The 21129-nt window shown below is 47.2% G+C and overlaps 1 protein-coding gene and 1 pseudogene across 8 annotated transcripts in view; one reads left to right on the forward strand and one right to left on the reverse strand.

Annotated features, from left to right (window-relative positions):
• The window catches only part of Myh10 (myosin heavy chain 10), a 148534-nt gene extending 128374 nt beyond the window's left edge, over positions 1-20160 (forward strand). For all 8 annotated transcript variants that reach the window (XM_070001414.1, XM_070001421.1, XM_070001413.1 and 5 more), the window contains 12 exons: positions 794-946; positions 1698-1946; positions 3004-3216; positions 5141-5353; positions 6298-6459; positions 11038-11166; positions 13979-14067; positions 14663-14786; positions 14876-15084; positions 17117-17225; positions 17718-17890; positions 18510-20160. In XM_070001414.1, the coding sequence (XP_069857515.1) occupies positions 794-946; positions 1698-1946; positions 3004-3216; positions 5141-5353; positions 6298-6459; positions 11038-11166; positions 13979-14067; positions 14663-14786; positions 14876-15084; positions 17117-17225; positions 17718-17890; positions 18510-18654 (1968 nt within the window). In that variant the 3' untranslated portion in view covers positions 18655-20160. The remainder of the gene's footprint in view (positions 1-793; positions 947-1697; positions 1947-3003; positions 3217-5140; positions 5354-6297; positions 6460-11037; positions 11167-13978; positions 14068-14662; positions 14787-14875; positions 15085-17116; positions 17226-17717; positions 17891-18509) is intronic.
• Positions 20161-20722: 562 nt separating this feature from the next.
• LOC138813347 (U4 spliceosomal RNA) lies at positions 20723-20796 on the reverse strand (annotated as a pseudogene).
• Between the last annotated feature and the right edge of the window lie 333 nt (positions 20797-21129).

Genomic DNA, 21129 nt, shown 5'->3' on the forward strand with positions numbered 1-21129 from the left:
GGACCTGTATTAAATTGTTTGGAGGGGTTTCTAAATTTAAATCACAAGTAATGTACCTTTTTCTTCAAGATTTTCATCTTATTTTTATTCAGTATGCAAGCATTTGTATTTATTTGCCAGATTCTGGGCTAGGGGCTAGAGAAAGAGGGACAGAAACCTCAGGCAAACAGACAATGGGATGCTTAGGGGCTGGGTGAGCAGAAGCAAGGCACCTGCTGGGACAAGGCGTATCTGGATGAGAACCTGAAGGCGGCCTGAGCCACAGTGCAGAAAGCCCTGTGGTACCTTGAAAATATTCACATCTGCTTGTTCATGTGAGAGTAGTTCACCTGGCAGGTGACCACACAGGTAATGAAGAGGGCCCAGGACTGAAGGTCAGCCCAATGGGAAACAGCAAGTACCTGACCCAGGCAGGGGAGTGGACAGAAAGTTCTAGAAAGGAGAGATGCAGGCGTGCAGGAGGTATCCCAGGGGGCGCTTCGTGGGCCCTGGCCTGGCTATGGACACACGGTGCTGCCATCCTTGAAGGGGCTTGGAGCAATATTTGCCTCAAGAGCTAATTTGGGCTGTTACAGAATTATCATGTTTGTTTATTAATGTCATTGAGTATCCCCTCCCCCCATGGAGAGAGCTCCTTTTTTATGAAACAATCTTTAATAAAGGGTTTTTTAGGTCTTAAGTAGGAGTTGTTTTTGTTTTGGTTTTTTTGTGGTGGTGGTGGTGGTGGTGGTAGGGGTGGATGTGGGTATCTGGTGATGAATATAACAACGATGTTGACTTTTTAAACAAACAGGAGCTGCTTCAGGAGGAGACACGCCAGAAGCTGAACCTGAGCAGTCGGATCCGGCAGCTGGAAGAGGAGAAGAATAGCCTTCAAGAGCAGCAGGAGGAGGAGGAGGAGGCCAGGAAGAACCTGGAGAAGCAGGTGTTGGCCCTGCAGTCCCAGGTGAATGGCTCTGTAGGGAGCAAAGATGGCCTGGATACGTGCCACCAGCAGCAGTGGCCTGCTCCCAGGGCTCCTTTCAGCTCCATTTGGGGCATTTAATTGGGTTGTACTAATTTAAGCCCGTTACCCTTTTTGTCTTTGACCCAGCCAAATGCTCATCTGCTTATTCATAATGGTAATTTTAAAATAAAAAAGGGCTATGACACCTAATACAAGCTCTCAGTCCCAATCACCATTTTGTGGATCAGCCAAAGGTAAAAGCTTACATGGCATTGGTTTTAAAATCATAGAGTGTTGATTTATTCCTCAAATGCAAAACCCAGTTGAGTTGAGCCAGGTGCAGTGACACTTGCCTGCAGTCCTACTGCAGTCCTTCCTGCAGCAGCAGGAAATAGAGGCCAGCTTGGACTACAAATTGAATGATACCTTGCCTAGAAAACAATAATGGCAGCAGGGTTCAAACCTGTAATCATAGCCACTCAGGAAGCTGAGATCTGAAGATCTCCGTTCAAAAGCAGCCCAGGCAGGAAAGTCCATGAGACTCTTATTTCTTATTAACCACCAAAAAGTCAGGAGTAGATCTATGGCTCAAGTGGTAAAGGGTTAGCCTTGAGAGAGAAAAGAAAACCCTCACAGACATTGCCTGGCCTGAGTTCAAGATCCAGTACCAGCACAAACAATAATATTAATAATTAATAATAATAATAATTGAGTTCTTTATATTGTTTTTTTATCATTCCCCAAAACTTAGTTGGCTGAAACAAAGAAGAAAGTAGATGATGACTTAGGAACAATCGAGAGTTTGGAAGAAGCAAAAAAGAAGCTTCTTAAGGATGTAGAGGCCCTGAGCCAGCGCCTGGAGGAGAAGGCCCTGGCTTATGACAAGTTGGAGAAGACCAAAAACCGGCTGCAGCAGGAGCTTGATGACCTGACAGTGGACCTGGACCACCAGCGCCAGATCGTCTCCAACTTGGAGAAGAAGCAGAAGAAGTTTGACCAGGTGGGTGACCCACACTCCTGCCTCCCAACCCCCAGGGTCCTCAGCCTCAGGCCGTTTCCTCATGGAAGAGGGCCTCCTTTTGTTGTTTTGGTTTTATGGGAGAAAAGTCTTATATAAAGGCAATTAAAAGCAACATGTAGGGCTGGGAACATGGCTTAATGGTAGAGTGCTTGTCTGGCATGCATGAAGCCCTGGGTTCGATTCAATACCATATAAAGAGAAAAAGGCAGAAGTGGCACTGTGGCTCAAGTGATAGATTGCTAGCTTTGAGCAAAAACAAAAAGCTCAGGAACAATGCCCAGCCCTGGAGTTCAAGGCCTAGGACTGGCATAGATAGACAGGTGGATAGATAGATAGATAGATAGATAGATAGATAGATAGATAGATAGATAGATAGATAGATCATATATTTACATAAAAATTGGAAAACAAGGCAGGCACTGGTGACTCATGCCTATAATCCTAGCTACTCAGGAGGCTAAGACCTAAGGATAGCAGTTCAAAGCCATCCCTGGCATGAAAAGGCCATGAAACTCTGATCTCCAATAAACTACTAGAGAACCAGAAGTGAAGCTGTGGTTCAAAGTGGGGAGCTCTAGCCTTGAGCAAAAGAGCTCAGGGACAGTACCCAAGCCCTGAGCTCAAGCCCCACAACCCACCAAAAAAAAAAAAAACCTGGAAAACAGAAGCAAAACACAAAATGAAAATGATGTAAACAGCTATAATCTACTACAGCTCACATACCCTTTCTATCAATGCTTAGAATTGTTTCAACTTTAGGAATTTTTCTGATTTTTCAGTTTTTGATAGCTTGGCAATAGGACAGACCCAGGTGTCAACAGGAAATTCCTCTATGTGTCATGTGCCAGAGAGTAATTATATACAGTGTTTTCAGCGCACCTACATTCTGTGAACCATCAAAATGAGCCCACTTGTGGACTTCCAGCAAGACTTGGGCATTTGTATTAGAGAAGCTCATCCTGTCTATGAGAGCACTCTCGCATTGATGCTCCACGCGGGTGCTATGCTCACTGCTTCCTGATGCTTGTGCTCACAGCTCCTAGCAGAGGAGAAGAACATCTCTGCCCGCTATGCAGAAGAGAGGGACCGGGCTGAAGCAGAGGCCAGAGAGAAAGAAACCAAAGCCCTGTCCCTGGCCCGGGCCCTGGAGGAAGCCCTGGAGGCCAAGGAGGAGTTTGAGAGGCAGAACAAGCAGCTCCGTGCAGACATGGAGGACCTGATGAGCTCCAAAGACGATGTGGGCAAGAATGTAAGTCCCTCCTGGGCTCCATAGGATAGCCTGGGCCTGTGTGCCAACGGGGCAGTAGTCTCTGGGGCTCAGGTGTTCTACAACGGTTCTCCATTATCTGTGCCCAGCCAAGTGTGGTTCCTGCAGCAGCCCGGCAGGCAGTCAGGTGGTTGTTCTTGTCACTTTCACTGGTTCTCCCTTTCCTGACTCAATCCTGGCACAGGGGCATTCCAACAGAAGAATCTATACTTCTCAAACCCAAGTCCTACAAGGTCTCCTGAGACTGAGGTTCCTAGGAACTGACCCCCCATATAAAATGAAATGGGAGCCGGACACTGGTAGCTCACACCTGTAATCCTAGCTGCTCAGGAGCCTGTGATCTGAGGATCACAGCCTGGTCAGGAAAGTTTGAGACTCTTGTCTCCAGTTAACTACCAAAAAAGCCAGAAGTAGTGATGTGGCTCAAGTGGTAGAGTGCTAGCCTTGAGCACAAGTAGAGCAGTAGCCAGTCCCTGAGTTCAAGCCTCAGGAGTGGCACAAAAAAGTAGGGCAGAGTTAGCTACTGCTCCCCCTGACCTACCCTGTCCAGTAAGGCCCCATCACTTGCCTTTCAGCCTTTTGTGGTTTGGAGGTTTGGAGGTTTCGGTGGCATTTTTCCTCTCCATTCACCTGTTTTCCCTATGCCTTCCCCCCCCCCCCCCCATCCCTTAGTATATGACATGTTGAAGGTAGCAAAACAAATCAGAGCATGGCATTCAGAGATGAGGCTCCAGGCTGACTGTTCCCAGCATCCACTGTGACCAGGGGAAGGAGCCTCTTAAACTTCCTAACACTGAGTTCCTCAACTGTCAGTTGGACTTTATACACTTGCCCTGTTTCACCTCTTTGCAAAGCACAAAGCCCCTGGTACAGGCAAGGAATGGTTTCTAGAGATACAGGTCATCAGGCCACCCCATAAGGGATGGAAGACTGTCCTGCCATCCCAGAGGGTCTCCTACGTCCAGGGGACCTGTCCCATGGGCCCAAAGAAGCCACAGAGGGTGAAACAACCATCATTATACAATCAGATGTGGAGAGTCAACTGTAGCTGGTTCCATGCTTGTTTTCTCTACAAACATGTCCTTTGTGCCTCCTATTTGTCAAACAGTGCTTAGAAAATGGCTCCTTCTGAGGGCACTAGGGAAGGATAAGCAGGAGAAAATGAGGGAGGGGTAACAGTGTTTAAAAAGAAATGTACATTGCCTTACTTATGTAACTGTAACCCCCGTTCATTACCTTTATGGGTAAAGTTGCTTGATGGTTTTTTTTTTTTTTTAATTTAAAAGAAAATAGCTCCTTCTCTCCTACGTCTTCCTCTGCCTCACCCTTGTGAGAGTTGATGGGGTCATGGAACCCCCACAAAGAGGACCCATGATAGCACCTAGGCCTGCTACAAAAAGCCATGAGGATCTGATGGGCCTGTGGTTGGTACTGCTGGGCACAGTGCTAGGCACAGAAGTGGGTAGATGTCTGTGGGGGCTTTTTGTCTAGGATTAGGCTTCCTCCTAGCCAGGCCTACCCCACTCGTTTGCGAGTGGGCCTTTCCAACTCACTGGTCTTTTCTACAGCAAAAAGGGGTGCACTCTGTACCCACTCTCTACACAGCAGGCAAATGCCAACCAGCCCGGAGGCTCGGAGGCTGTGGAGGAGGAGGAGATTATAGAGCATGTGTGAATGGAGCATTTTAAACTGAAGTGCATTTTAAACTGTCTCTCTGAAACGAGGCACAGCAGCCCTGGAGGGAAAGGCAGGGTAGGCGGGCATGTGTGGGAGGCCAGTGGGGGCAAGCAGAGCAACAGCGTTCCATGGATGGGCCTGACACACAGGAAGACTGCTGTCCTCCCCTCATTCTTCTGCCCAAGGCTTACCTCTTTCCCCCTCTTCCCCGGCACCTCCTGTACTCTAGGTTCATGAACTTGAGAAATCCAAGCGGGCCCTGGAGCAGCAAGTGGAGGAAATGAGGACCCAGCTGGAAGAGCTGGAGGACGAACTCCAGGCCACGGAAGACGCCAAACTCCGCCTGGAGGTCAACATGCAGGCCATGAAGGCCCAGTTCGAGAGGGACCTGCAAACCAGAGATGAGCAGAAGGAAGAAAAGAAGCGGCTGCTGATTAAACAGGTGGGTGTAGGGGGGCAGGGCCTCGGGAACCAGGGCTCCACTGTTCTATAAGCAGCTGTGCCCCACAGTCCTGTCTGTTGAAGATAGGATGCATTGGCGGGAGTAAAGTAGGTTATCTGGTCATTTGAGGATTTTATTGTTAACTAGGCTTAATTTTCTGTTCCTCAGATAATGCCATTGTGGCTTACAGTAAGCTGGGCTGCTGTCAGTCCTCAGCAGAATCTCACGAAAACAAAAAAAAATTAAGAATTAATGTCAGGGGCCCATGGCTCACACCTATAATCCTAGCTACTGCGGAGGCTGAGATCTGAGGATTGTGGTTCGAAACCAACCCAGGCAGGAAAGTCCATGAGACTTTTATCTCCAATTAACCACCAGAAAGCTGGAAATGGAGCTCTTTGGCTCAAGTTGTAGAGCACTAACCTTGAGCATAATAGCTCAGGGACAGTGCCCAGGCCCCGAGTTCAAGTCCCAGGACCACACAAATATATATCTATATAAGAATTATTTTTAAAAATGGTCCCAGAAAAATGTTGGTTACCTTCAGGTTCTGGGTGTCAGAAGTATGCTATGGGACAAGGAAGCAGAACCACCCACAGGCGAGGGGACGCTGCAAGCTTGCATAATTCACCACTCACTCCAAGAAAAAAGCAGATCCATTGCTTATTTTAAAAACTGCTAAGCGCTTATGATTTGCATACTTTTCTAAGTGTGTATTCAACCTTGAATGTAGAAGTTTACCTTAAAAACTTAACAGTGGCTTGGGTGCTGGGTGGCTCACTCATAGCCACCATTCAGTGGGAGTGGCCGGCACCAGGTGCTACAATAACTGAGCAAAATTTAGCCACCCACATTTTCCATTAATAAGAAGGGCTGCTGTGTAGCAGAGACCCCTGCAGAGTGACAGGAGCCCACAGGGGCAATAACCCACTGCCATCCTTTAGGTGCGAGAACTCGAGGCCGAACTAGAGGATGAGCGCAAACAGCGGGCACTTGCTGTGGCTGCAAAGAAGAAGATGGAGATCGACCTGAAGGACCTGGAAGCTCAGATAGAGGCTGCAAACAAAGCTCGGGATGAAGTGATCAAGCAGCTCCGCAAACTCCAGGTGGGTGTGGCAGCCATGCCCCTGGCAGGGTAAGCTACGCCCTCATAAGGTCCAGCCATGCCCCCACGAAGGAACAGCCTTGCAGCTGTTTCCCCTTGGGCTGGGTGTTGAGGGTGAATGCCATAAAGATGGCACATGTGCATCTCTGTGTCTACAGGATTCGCTCTGAAACAGCTGGGGTTGGTCACCAGGTAAAGTGACCTTTCAGGAACATGCTGTGTTGGCCCCAACATCCTCTGGTGTTAACCGAACACCACCCATCTTAGTGGGACTTTGATCCTCTACATTTCCACCACACAGTGACTCGGGATGTCTCTGAGACTCCTAGTATGGTGGTGGGCAGTGATGTGCCCCCATCTGCACTGTTTAGGGGAGTGTTAATAGACAAGGAAGAGGTGTAAATGACAAAAACTACAGACAGTGTCCCCTCCTTTGACCTCACAATTCTGTGTCTTCTAAGGAAATGTTCAGTAAACTGTGAGATTTTCATTGGGCATTGGTGGCTCACACTTGCTGATACTCAAGAAGCTGAGATCTGGGGGCTGGGAAGGTGGCTCAGTGGTAGAGCACTTGCCTTGCATACCAGAGGCCCTGGGTTCAATTCCTCAGCACCACATAAGCAAAAAGAAAAAAGCCAGAAGTGGCGCTGTGGCTCAAGTGGTAGAGTGCTAGCCTTGAGCTGAAGAGCTGAGGGACAGCACCCAGGCCCAGAGTTCAGGCCCCACGACCGGACTCAAAAAAAAGAAGAAGAAGAAGCTGAGATCTGAGGATTGCATTTCAAAGCCAGCCAGGGCAGAAAAGTCTGAGACTTTTAGCTCCAGTTAACCAGCAAAAAGCCAGAAGTGGAGCAGTGTCAGTGGTAGAGCACCAGCCTTGGCACTCTTGAGCCAAGGAGTCATGCAGGAACATAAGGCTCTGAATTCAAGCCCCAGTACCAACACCAAAAAACAAGAAAAGGAATTTTTACATTCAGATATCTTAGCTGAAGTGTTTTTTTAGGATTCCCCAAATGGAAAGAGTTTAAATGTCAATGGGCTGTCACAGATGAGTGAAGGGCAGTATGTGACACAAAGGCTGGACTTAACTGAACACCAGAGATGTGGTGGCAGGCTGTGCACTTACCCTCACATGAGCATAGGTATTTATACTAAATGTGTACATAGGCACATGTAGAGGAAGTTTAGGGGGAAAGGCTTCTCAGACTAGGTCTATGCATAACTCATTTGTTTCACTATACTTTTTTTTGGTGCCAGTCCTGGGGCTTGAAGTCAGAGCCTGGGTGTTGTCCTTCACTTTCTTTTACTCAAGGCTAGCACTCTACCACTTTAAGCCATGGTCCCACTTCTGGTTTTCTGGTGGTTAAGTGAAGATAAGAGTCTCAAGGACTTTCCTGCCCGGGCTGTCATCAAACTGTGATCCTCAGATCTCATCCTTTTGAGTAGCTAGGATTACAGGCATGAGCCATCAGTGCCCAGCTTGAGGTGTCTTTTAATGATTCTATGGAACCACTTTTGTTTATACTCTGAATATGTTATGAAACAAATTTCCAACTATTTCTTTCCATTGTCTAGATGCTTGTTCCTTTACTATTGTTCCCTTATTATTATTCCCTTATTGTTAGCACCAAAGGTTTTTAATTTGATGAAATCTAGTTTTGTGTCTTGTTCTTTTGGTAGGTTTCTGAAGCCTGGCTAATCAGAGATCAAGAAGATTCCCTATATTTTTCTTCTAAGAGTTTCATACTTTTCACTCTTACCGTCAAGTTTTGGATCCATTTTGAGTTAATTTCAGTGTTACGAATGAGGTGCAGACACAACTTGTTCTTTTGGCTATGATTATCTAGTATCCTGGCACTGTTTGTTGAAAACAGTATACCGACCACTAAATTATCCTGTCCAGAGTTTATTGGCCATAGACTTGTTTCTGGACTGTCAGTTCTATTCATTGATTTGTGTTCAGATCCCTTATCCCAACACCCCCACAGTCTCAATTACTGGAGCTTTGAAATAAGTTTTAAAATTGGGAAGTGTGATTTATTCAGCTTTGCTTTTTTCAAGATTGACAATTCTAGCTGGACTCCTTACAATTCCATATGGATTTTAGGATTACAATGCCAGTTTCTTCCAGAATTTAGATTTTGCTTCAGTTTTAATTGGATTTTAATTGTTCATCTGTTGACCTTGTAGGTCAGTTAGTTTGCCATCTTGAGTCTTCTGGTCTATGAACATAAGTATTTTTCCATTTACTTTTACATTTTTTTTTTCCTAAAGAGGTTTTATAGTTTTTGGTGACAGTCCTTCTCATTTGTTACAGTTATGCATATTTGATGCTATTGTGAATGTAATTTCTTTCTTAGTTTTTAATATTCATAGTGAAAGAAATGCAATTAATTTTGAAATATTGGTCCTGTGTCCACCAACCTTGCTAAACTATTTATTTTGGGTTTTTGGTTTTTTACACTTTAATTTTGGAGGGAGTTACATTTCCACATTTACAATCTATTCCAATCTCTTTTCTCCGTGGGCTTTTCAGATTTTTTTTGTTCAGAAGATCATATCTGTAAGTTGAGCTTGTTTAACTTTTTTCCCATCCTAAATGTCTCTTCAGCTTCCTGGCTAGACTCTCTAGTACAGTATAAGTACAACTGGCAAGATGAGCTATCCCTATATTATTGTTCACCTTCTATGAGAAAAGCATGCAGAATTTGATTATGGCCACTCAGCTTTCTTGCTCATGGGAAATGCCCTACCCCTTGAGCCATACCTCTAGCCCATGTTTTTTGCTAGTTAACTGAGAGATAATGAAAATATGGTATTAGCTGTGAATTTTTTCTCATATCATTTTTTTCAGAGTTGAAAATATTTTCTTTTCATAGCTTGTTGAGCTTTTTTTTTTTTTTGGGGGGGGGGGTCCAGTTGTGGGGCCTGGACTCTGGGCCTGGGTGCTGTCCCTCAGCTCTTCAGCTCAAGGCTAGCACTCTACCACTTGAGCCACAGCACTACTTTCGGCTTTTTTTTTTTCTGCTTATGTGGTGCTGAGGAATCAAACCCAGGGCCTCAAGCATGCAAGGCAAGCGCTCTACCACTGAGCCACCTTCCCAGCCCTTGTTAAGCATTTTTCTAATGAAAAGGTGTTTGGTTATTTGTTGCCTTTGATTTATTGAAATGAGTTCATTAGTTCTCAAACCAAATCTGCATGGCTCACTTGGCCATACTATATATTCCTTTTTATATTTTGTCAGATTTAGTTTGCTACTTTTTGTTGTTGTTGTTTTGGGGGAGGGGTTGTTATTGTGGGGGGGGGGGGAATTGGGGTTTATTTTTTGCCAGTCTTGGGGCTTAAACTCAGGGCCTAGGCGCCTGAGTCTATGCTTGAGGCTAGTGCTCTACCACTCCACAGTGCTACTTCTGGCTTTTTCTAAGTAGTTTATTGAAGATAAGAGTCTCACAGACTTTCCTACCCAGGCTGACTTTGAACTCCAATCCTCAGATCTCAGCCTCCTGAGTAGCTAGGATTATAGGCATGCGCTACCAGTACTTGGCTAGTTTGCTACTTTTTTGTGCCAATAACAGGGTTTGAACTAAGGGATTCTTGCTCAGCTTTCTTGCTGAAGACTAGTGTTATACTACTAGTTTTTGCGAGTTGATTGGGAGAATTGGCTTTTCTGCCCAGGCTGACTTAGAAGCACAAACTCTCAGGTCTCAGCTTCCTGAATAGCTAAGATTTGCAGGCATGAGCCACTAATGCCTTAATTTGCTACTAAGTTGGGGATTTTGTGACTTTTTTTTTTTTGGTCAGGGGTGAATCTTAAACTCAGGTCCTGAGCTCTGTCCCTGAGCTCTTTTGCTCAAGGCCAGTGCTCTATCACTTTCAGCCATATCACTTTTGGTTTTCTGGTAATTAATTAAAGATAAGAATCTCACATACTTTCCTGCCTGGGCTGGCTTTGAACTGCAATCTTCAAATCTCACCCAGCTTCATTACTCACATTTACAATGAATGTGTTACTTTTATAGTCTGGGGGAGGGGAGAACACATTAAAAATTAATAATGAAACCAGACACCAGTGCCTTCACATCTGTCATCCTAGCTACTGAGGAGGCTAAAACTGAGTCGTGGTTTGAAGCCAGTACAGGTAGGAAAGTCCATGATACTCATTTCTAATTAACCACCAAAAAGCAGAACGTAGAGCTGTGGCTCAAGTGGTAGAGTACTAGCCTGGAGCAAAAAAAGGTCAAGGACAGCACGTAGGCCCTGAGTTCAAGCCCTAGCATTAACCAAAAAAAATAACGAATACAGGCGCTGATGGCTCACACCTAAAATCCTAGCTACTCAGGATGCTGAGATCTAGGACCATGGTTCAAAGCCAGCCCAGCAGAAAAGTTCTTGAGACACTCATCTCCAATAAACCATCAGAAAACCAAGGTGGCGCTGTGGCTAAAGTGGTAGAGCACTAACCTTGAGCTGAAGAGCTCAGGGACAGTGCCCAGGCCCAAAGTTTAAGCCCCATGACCAACAAATATAATTAAATAAAATGAAGAAGAAGAAAACTAACTCCAAAACCTTCTTTAATCTTAGGCTCAGATGAAGGATTATCAGCGTGAACTAGAAGAGGCCCGAGCATCCCGAGATGAGATTTTTGCTCAGTCCAAAGAGAGTGAAAAGAAACTGAAGAGCCTGGAAGCAGAAATCCTTCAACTGCAGGAGGTTGGTTTACTTTGTTATCCATTTGTTCTACAAATACTTGGCCTAGAAATTTCTCTAAGAGTAAATATTTTTTATATCTTTATAAACTAGTATACTTTAGCTTCTCTCTCTCCCCTCTCTGTCTCCTCTCTCTCTCTCTCTCTCTCTCTCTCCGTCGGCAAGGAGGGGGGTAGTACTGCCATTGGAACTCAGAGATTGCTAGGCTGGCACGCTACCATTTGAGCCACTCCTTCAGCCCTCTTCTTCACTGGTTATTTTTAAGATAGGGTCTCACTTCCACCCACTTTATGGAGTATTGTAGTTGCTGGATCACAGGCCAGGCTGCCATGTCCAGCTTCTTTCTGTGGAGATGGAATCTCTTGACTTTTTCATTTCTCTACCTCCCTAGTAGCTAGGGTTAAAGGTGTGAGCCTCTGGCACCCGTTTTCAGCAATCATTGCTTCAACGAAGAAAAAGAGGTCAGGCTTTGACTCTCTCACGAATATTCCTCTACCTGGCTGAAGCTTTGCAGAGGGGCTGATGAGTAATTTGTCAAGCCACTTTCTAGGCCTTGTTCCCTGGGTGAGAAGAGGGTCACTTGCATTTTAGAGTTGGTAAGCATAGGATCAATTATCCCTGAGTGCTCTCTCTCTCTCTCTCTCTCTCTCACACACACACACACACACACACTCATGTGATACTTGAGAAAAGTATCTTTCATTGAATTCCTGAGTGAATCCTCTTATAATCAATTACTCTTTTGTTTCTTTTGTAACTTCCTGTGGGCAAATATTATACATAATATAAAATATTATACTTGTGAGACATGTTTAAATATGTATATTTCCTTTTTGTATGGTTTGGTTTGGTCGTTCATGGGCCTGAACTCTGGGCCTGGGCACTGTCCCCAAGCTCTTCAGCTCAAGGCAAACGCTCTACCACTTGAGCCACAGCACCGCTTCCTGTATATTTCTATGTAAATGAGAAATGATCAAAACCTATACAAACCTAGAAAGATAACCTGAAGTAACTATGAAAAAGCTCCCCATATAGACAATGGTGTCTAAACAACTACTGAAAGCCAAGCTGAGCTGACATGACATTCCTGCATGTCAGGAATAAAGAACTAAAAGCCAGATCAGTATACACTGAGCAGACTGAGATTACCTGACAGCTAGCTTTAGATCCTCTTTGTTTTTTACTCTCTTTATTGCCTTCAGGGTTTTTTCCCTTTCTTTCCCTCCCCCAGTCCCATCCCACTTCTATGCTAGAGATAGAAGCCAGGGCTTCAAGCACACTAAATTTAATACACATGGCCACTAAGGTCCACCCAGCCTCTTTTTTTTTACTTTTGGACTCTTGGATCATCAGCTTTCAAGCTTTCTCTTTCAACATCAAAGACCATAATCCCCTCTTAAGCTCAGTTTTCTTCATTCCACAAATCCTGATATAGAAGGGGAAGGGGGTGTTAATTCTAGTTCATATGGTGCCTAAAGAACATTGAATAGCTCTAGAGTCCAAAACATAGCTAGGTTTGGGGATTTTCTGGTTTTGTTTTTTTGGTGCCAATCCTGGGGTTTGGACCAGGGCCTGGGAGCTGTCCCTGAGGGGTTTTTTGAATCAAGGCTAGCACTCTACCCTTTGAGTCTTACAGCTCCACTTCTGGCCTTCTGGTGGTTAATTTGGTGGAGATAAGAGTCTCATGGACTTTTCTGCCCCAGCTGGCTTCAAACCTGAGTAACTAGGATTACAGGGGTGAGCCACCAGCATCAGGCTGCAGTTTGTATTGGATGGCAGATGTTTTTCCTCAATGACTCAGTGTTTGAGCTCTGGACATCCATTGTGGTGTTGACCTGAGGCATCCTTAGCCAGTAGACAGGAACCCAGTAAGCTTTTGGTCCTGAGAAGAATGAACATCAGAGGCCAGATGGCCTGCAATGTGTGGCCCTCAGATCAGGTCCAAAGCATTCTGCCAACTACCATTTTTCCATCCTGACCCCACCTGCCCTAATGCTCAGATTCTGTGCCAGAATGTGGCCCTTGCAGAGGCTTTAGCTCCCAGGCACTGACAGAGAGCAGGTGGACATGGTGGAGCGCCCTTGGCACTCCTGGCCACCCTGCCCTCACACAGCTTCAAGATGCACTCTCTTTAGACATGACATCTCTGGAAGGGGAAGCTGATAGGAGTCCTGGACAGGAGTCAGGAGCCTGGTGCGCTGCTGACCATCCTTGGAATCTGGCCCAGTCCCCTCATCCATGTGGGCCTTCTTCCAAATCCATCAGACAAAGGAGACTATGCAGCTCTTAAATCCTAAGGCCATGAGCACAGCTTATTCCGAGATGGGGAGAGACTCCCTCTCCCTCTGCACCCCAACTCTTGACAGTTTTTGTCACAAATTGCATTTCCCAGGTGCCCAGGCCTGAGAGGTATTGCCACCCTGACCCTCATTGTTCTCCATGTCCAAAGTGTGCATATGGAAGATAGTTCCAGATCATTACCATCATTTGGGGTAGCACAAATTTGGGGTTCATTGGAACATATTTGCTGGGTTTATATTTTTTAAAAAGAAAAAACAACACTGGCATTCGAGGATGGTATAATAAAGCCAGCTTCTACCATGGAAACGACAGTGAATCCTGTAACACAGGGTCTCCCCTAGATGGGTTTTCATTTGAGGTGGTGCACCTCCACATCCCCTGCTGGCCTCTCATTTTCTTCTGTAAGCTTGCCAGCTTCACTTACCACTGCCAAGCGTCGTGTGAGCAACAGCCCCTGCTCCAGTGGGCGAGGGGGCCAAATGGCCTGAGCCTAACTCCATCTGCACTCATTTAGGAGCTGGCCTCATCCGAGCGTGCCCGCCGCCACGCTGAGCAGGAGCGAGACGAGCTGGCTGATGAGATCGCCAACAGCGCTTCTGGCAAGTGAGTGTCCCGGCAGCAGGAAAAGCGGCTATGCCCACCCCTTCCTCCCCAGTTCCCTCAGACCAGTGCCATCTGCAGTCTGCATCCACCTAGCTTCACAAATGCTGCTTCTCATTCATTGATTCATTTGCTTGCAAGCAGCTTTCTTAGCCAGGACCTGTCTCTGAAGTCATTTTTCCTGTCTTCTTTCCTGCTCAGCTGCTTTATACTGTATTAAGCATGCATCCTATACACTTCCTAGCATGCCATGATGGAATCGGAATCTAAGTGCCCTGGGAACACACTGGCTTAAGGGAGTGTGGAGATCTTGGTTACATTGTGAAAGTGAACTCTGCCTGCCATCACAGCAGCAATCAGTTGGAGGAAGGCAGAGGAGGCAGCAGGAGGTCACTGGGAGGCCTGGCCAGGACCGGGCCAGCAGCCTCCTGCGGGGAGATATCTGAGTGGGGGTCAGAAGGGAGAATCAATGGGACTTGTGCATAGATTTGGGGGCAGGAACAGGGAAAGAGCCATCAGGAGTGACATTCCTTTGAGCAGCAAGGTGATGGAGGGGTCTCACACACAAACACACACAGCCTTCCCCCTCACCCACCAGGTCTGCACTGCTGGATGAGAAGCGGCGACTGGAGGCTCGGATCGCACAGCTGGAGGAGGAGCTGGAGGAGGAGCAGAGCAACATGGAGCTGCTCAATGACCGCTTCCGCAAGACCACTCTGCAGGTAGCCATGTGGTGGCCTCCCCGCGCCCCCCCCCCAGGGCCCACACCACCTCCGCCCTCACACAAGTGACGAGCCCTCTCCCCTCCCAGGTGGACACACTGAACACAGAGCTGGCAGCCGAGCGCAGCGCTGCCCAGAAGAGTGACAACGCACGCCAGCAGCTGGAGCGGCAGAACAAGGAGCTGAAGGCCAAACTGCAGGAGCTGGAGGGGGCCGTCAAGTCCAAGTTCAAGGCCACTATCTCAGCCCTGGAAGCTAAGATCGGGCAGCTGGAGGAGCAGCTGGAGCAGGAAGCCAAGTAAGAGGTTCCAGCAGCTCTCAGCCAAACCGCGCTGCGCCTCCATGCCACACAGATGCGTGCACCTTACCCTCAGAGCAGTCCCCAGTGCAAGAGCGGTGACCGGAGCACAGATGTGTGACCACTGTGGGCAGTGGGAGGTGCTAGGACTCTCACAGGAAGTGCTCAGCAGTGCTGAAGGCTTAGGAAGTGGCTGTCAGGCTGGGCATTGCCCATTAGCGTCCCCTCCACTCAGCTGGGGTGACTGTACTAGGCCCCACAACTGCCTAGACCAAGTCAGCCTCCTGCTACTCTGTTGGCAGAAAAGAAATGCAGCGGGAGGAATCAGTGCATTTCCACTCTGTGTGTGCCAAAACCATCAGAGCTGCAGCCAGCCTTCCGATGCACCTTCCTCTTGCAGGGCTTGGAACCCAGAAATGCAGGACCCCCACTCAGAGCCCATTATCCTCGAACCCAGCATCCCAGTGCTGCCTGCCACTGCTCTTAAAACTCCCAGCCAAAATCAAACAATTAAGGATTTGGTTTTAGTTGTTATTAACATAATTTTCCCCTTTTTGGGGGGGGGGGGGGCGGGTGGCCATGGGGCTTGAACTCTGGGCCTGGGCACTGTCCTTGAGCTCTTCAGCTCAAGGCTAGAGCTCTACCATTTGAGCCACAGCGCCACTTCTGGTTTTCTTGTGATTAATTGGAGATAAGAATCTCATGGACCTTCCTGTCCAGGCTGGCTTTAAACCGCGATCCTCAGATCTCAGCCTCCTGAGTAGCATGAGCTACCGGCACCCAGCTAATTCTCTTTTAAATGACTTCACGGCTGTGTGGTGTTTTTTTTTGTTTGTTTGTTTGTTTTGTTTTTTTTGTCGGTCGTGGGGCTTGAACTCTGGGCCTAAGCGCTGTCCCTCAGCTCTTCAGCTCAAGGCTAGCACTCTACCACTTGAGCTACTACGCCACTTCCAGTTTTCTGGTGGTGTATTGGAAATAAGAGTTTCACAGACTTTCTTGCCTGGGCTGGCTTTGAACCATGATCCTCAGATCTCAGCCTCCTGAGTAACTAGGATTACAGGCATGAGCCACCCGCACCCAGCCTATGTGCTTTTACATAGCATTTAAGGACCAAAAGAACATCTCCTTTTCCCACAGAGTCCTCCTGTGAGTGCCTTTCCTTCAGTGAGATACCACCTAAGTTTGACTTGTAGGCAATCAGATGAGATGGAAGCAGTGGGGTTTTTTTCATTGTTAGCTCCTAGCATCATAGAAGGTAGCAAGTTCTAAATTGAGATAATCAATAAATTAAGGGTTTTTTCCATTCCCAGGCAAAGTTAGGTGATTAGACTAATGGTTTTGTTTTCAAAGAGTATTGCCAGATGTGGTATACACTTGTAATCTCAGCACTGAGCCAGGAGAGCTGCAAGTATAAGCCAGTATGGGCTATATATCAACACTCTGTCTCATAAACAAATGAACAAAAAAAAAAAGTATGTTCAGTGTAATTGACAGATAGCTTAGATGTCACATCATGTTCAGTAAATGCCAGTGGCTCATGCCTATAATTCCAGCTACTCAGGAGGCTAAGATTTGAGGATCGAAGTTTAAAGCCAACTGAGGCAGACCAATCCAGAGACTCTTAACTCCAACTAACCACCAAAAAAGCCAGAAGTAGCAGTAAAAGTACAAGGCCCTGCATTCAAGCCCTCATATCAGCATACAAAAGAAGAAAAAAATAAAAAACAAAAGAGCTTACTGAATAAAATGAATTCCTGCATGCACAAATTAATGTGCTTTCTCTCCCAGTAAGTACTGAGGGATACATTATAGACACATTTATCATATCAGTCCGAGAACATAGGTCAAAAAGGACCATCTTCCAAAGAAAAGGACTTTTAACAGGTATTTGCCCCTTTCAAAATACAATTTTGAGCATGTAATCCCAGCAGTCTGAAGATCTGAGAATGGCAAGTTCAAGTCCTGCTGAGACTTTGTCTCAAATATACACATATTTCCCAGATCTTCAAAAGTACTATGCTCACTTCCACAGGGAACGAGCCGCAGCCAACAAACTAGTCCGTCGTACAGAGAAGAAGCTGAAAGAAATCTTCATGCAGGTGGAAGATGAGCGGAGACATGCAGATCAGTACAAGGAGCAGGTCTGTGTTCACTCCAGGCGTTCCTAGGTGATAAAGTGAGCGCTGAGCGCTAGTGAGGGACGCTTTGCAGCCTGACCTATCCTGAGTGCTTCCTCTCTGGTACTTAAAATAGTAGCATGATAGTAAGTGGTCAGCACAGTAGCTCACAGTAGCTCCTCACTACTCAGGAAGCCGAGATCTGAGGATCATGGTTCAAAGCTAACCTGGGTAGGAAAGCCTGTGAGACTCTCACCGCCAATTAACTACCCCAAAGCCGCAAATAGAACTATGGATCAAAGTGTGCCAGCCTTGAACAAAAAATGCTCCGGATGGCACCTAGGCTGAGTAAAATCTGAATACCAGCACCAAAAGCAAAGCCTTTGAGCAGCCTACAAACATATATGTGTATTTGATGCATGCGATGGGGGCACACACTCACAAGGTGTGGGACAGAAGGGGGCCAACACTGCACTCACTGCTTGTGTTGTCTTTGTTGGTTTCCAATATCCCAAGATGGAGAAGGCGAATGCCAGGATGAAGCAGCTTAAACGCCAGCTGGAAGAAGCTGAAGAGGAGGCAACACGCGCCAATGCATCTCGGCGTAAACTCCAGCGGGAACTGGACGATGCCACTGAGGCCAACGAGGGCCTGAGCCGTGAGGTCAGCACGCTCAAGAACCGGCTGAGGTGAGTGCTGGCCAGGACGGAGGGCTCCCCAGATTGCAATCCAACAGCCATCCTTCATTCAAGATAGCTGAGCTTTGGAGTCGTGCATGGGAGGAAGATAGAGGGCCAGGCCTGCTCACGAGAGAACCAACATACCACACAAAGCTGGCAAGTCCAGCCCAGTGTCCAGACCATGTGAGAGGACAAGGCCCATTCGAACCCAGGGCCCTGCCACCTTGCTCAGCACACAAGAGCTAAAGCCAGACCCACTCCAAGAAAAACAGCTGGGAGCCAGGGTTAGTTAACATCTGGCCAGCATTTTCCACCCATGTCCAGCAACCTATGAGCGGTTTTTATATTCTGAAAGTGGCAGAGGCCCTGTGTGACCCACAAGATCTAAGGATTTGCAGTCCGGCCAGTTTAGGGGAAAAGGCTGGGGAGGGGGTGGAGTGTTGCACCATTCCTCTTCCATGTCCACCAGACAGTCCCCAGTTGAGTCAGGCTGTCCCCAAGTCTCAGGACCTGCCCCATGTTCACTGTGTAGGGTGGGGAGATGGTGGAGTAGAAGTAGACAGTAGCACCCCACCAGCCACATGCTCCTGTGCATTTACCCACACGGGCCTGCTTTCTGCTCTCCCAGACGGGGCGGCCCCATCAGCTTTTCTTCAAGCCGATCTGGCCGGCGCCAGCTGCACATCGAAGGGGCCTCCCTGGAGCTGTCCGATGATGACACAGAAAGTAAGACCAGTGATGTGAATGAGGCGCAGCCGCCGCAGTCAGAGTAGAACAACAGAGAAGGCAGAGGCGGCGACGCAGCGGGACGCACAGGAACTCACCCGGCACTGGTCTGCCTGGGGCCTGCAGGCCTGCCCGGGGCCTCCGCCTCCAACAGGTTTAGGAATCGGCAGGCTCCAGGATTCCTCGCAGAGAGATCAACTGTGTCTTAAGGCCTTCCAGCCTGCACAGACCGTATCCTGCTTCAGATTAGGTACAATTGCTCCCCTTTTTATATATATACCTACCCAGCACACCTGTTAAACAGATTGTCTCATCGTTGCATCTATTTTCCATATATTCATCAAGAGACCATTTTATAATCCATGTTAAGAAGAGAATCCTTTTTCAAACCAACTCCAGGCCCTTCGTTGCCAGTCGCTGGGCCGTGGGGACAGCCCCGTGGTTGTGGCTCCGTCGCCCTGCATGCTCTGTCCTCCAGACAGGTAATTTAGTTTTGTGTTCACGTGGCCCTGACTCCTCCGCCACATCCAGTCTCTTAGAACATTGTGGAAACCTAACCTGCACTCGTATCTCTCATTTCCTCCGAATAATGATCACTACTTCAGTGAGCAAACTGTGAATGGGGCTTTGGAACGATTGGGAGGGGTGGGCCGGATTAGAGCAGCAGCATCTATTTGGGGTTACCCTGTGCACCTCCCCAGGGGGGAAAGGGGGCCCTCCCCACATCTCATGTGAATGGTCCTTGGCCAGGACCGTCCTCCCTAGGGAGGGTAGTGGCCATCACACGGCTGAGGACACTGGGGGCCATCCCAGTGGCTTCCAGGTGGCCCCCTGGTGTCCCCCTTACCAGTGCCCTCCTCACCTCAGGAGCCAACAGCCACGGGGCCCCGGGGCCGCAGGCTCGCCAAAGGCCCTCCCCCGCCAGCCAGGCCCTCATGCTGACCTGGCAAATTCAGCCACTGCTTTGAGTCCAAAATGGGAATCTTGATTCTGTGTCCGAGGCTTGCTCCAAGTGCGTGCTGAGGTCCTCAAGAACAGACGCCATCTTCTGGAACGCTGACAATGCCAGTGGGTGTGAATCCTTCATTTTCCTTTGCACAGTGTTACAGTGCACACTTTAGCATTCTGTTTCTTTGGTTGATAGTTGAGCAAACTGACATTACAGAAAGTGCCTTAGACACTACAGTACTAAGACAATGTTAAATATATTATTTGCCTCTATAACAATTTAATGTATTCAGTTTTGACTGTGCTTCATAACATGTACCTCTCTAGTCAAAGTAGTATTATAAGCATTCAGTGACAATGAATCAGTGTTAATGAAAAAAAATCCTTGATCCTCTGCAATGTGCTTGAAAACACAAACCTTTTGGGTTAAAAGCTTTAACATCTGTTAGGAAGAATTGTCACGTGGGTTTGGAATCTTGGATTTCCCCTGGATGAATTGTACTGGCTGTTCACCACCAGACACCTGACTGCAAATATCTTTTCTTGTATTCCCATATTTCTAGACAATGATTTTTGTAAGACAATAAATTTATTCATTATAGATATTTACGCCTGCTCTGTTTACTTGGAGGAAAAAAGCACCCGTGGAGAATAAACAGACCTCAATAAACAAGAATAATCATGTGAACGTGGAATCTGTTTTTCTCACCTTCTGTTCTTGGTTTCCCTTGTGGGGCCTGAGTAGAGGGGGATTAGCTACAGGGAGCTTCACACACACTTTAGAAGAAGCCAGGCCCATCAGGGTCTCCTAGAAACAGGCAGACTGACAGTTGGCTCAGTCCAGTGTCTCACCAATGGCTCCTGGGAAGTGGGTATCAGAGGAAAAGAACTCAGCATTAGGGTGTGTGCCTTGGCCTGTACTAGGAAGAGAGGTTAGACTTCTTCCCAGTGGCAGCCACATGAGCAGTGGACAAAAGTGGGTGGTGTTCTGATATTAGCCACATTCTCACCCCTGCACAGTCTCTTAGTCTGGGAGTTCATGGATGTAGGAGGCAGTTTGTCTGGTCCTTTCCTACTGTCTGGCTTCACTGGTATCCATGTCAGTTTCCCAGCTACTCAGCTGGCCAAAAGAAGATCTCCATGGACTGATTTCCAGTTCCTTTCCTCACTGAATTTTCAGTTAGCAATAATCATGCTTCAGATAGACCCCATTGGCTATGATACTACCACCGTGCAAAGCTCTTCACTAAAACCACCATTTCACTATCAAAGGAAAAGCTTAAAGCCTGTGTTGGGCATTTACAGCCTGAGGTAACTGGTTTATCACAAGTGAACTTTGTGTGTACCATAAAGCCAAGAAGTTTGGATAAGGCAGCACTGTGCTCTTATTTAAAATGCAATCATCTTGGTGCCGTGTCTCAGACCCGTAATCCTAGCTACTCATGAGGCTGAGATCTAAGGATCACAGTTTGAAGCCAGACCAAGCAGGAAAACCTGTAACTCTACCCAAAAAAGCCAGAAGTAGAGCAGTGGGCTCAAGAGGTAGATTGCTAGCCTTAAGTGAAAAAGCTCAG

The sequence above is a fragment of the Dipodomys merriami genome, unplaced genomic scaffold (assembly GCF_024711535.1).
Source record: "Dipodomys merriami isolate MVZ:Mamm:240054 unplaced genomic scaffold, mDipMer1.0.p SCAF_59, whole genome shotgun sequence".
Classification (NCBI taxonomy): Eukaryota; Metazoa; Chordata; class Mammalia; order Rodentia; family Heteromyidae; genus Dipodomys; species Dipodomys merriami.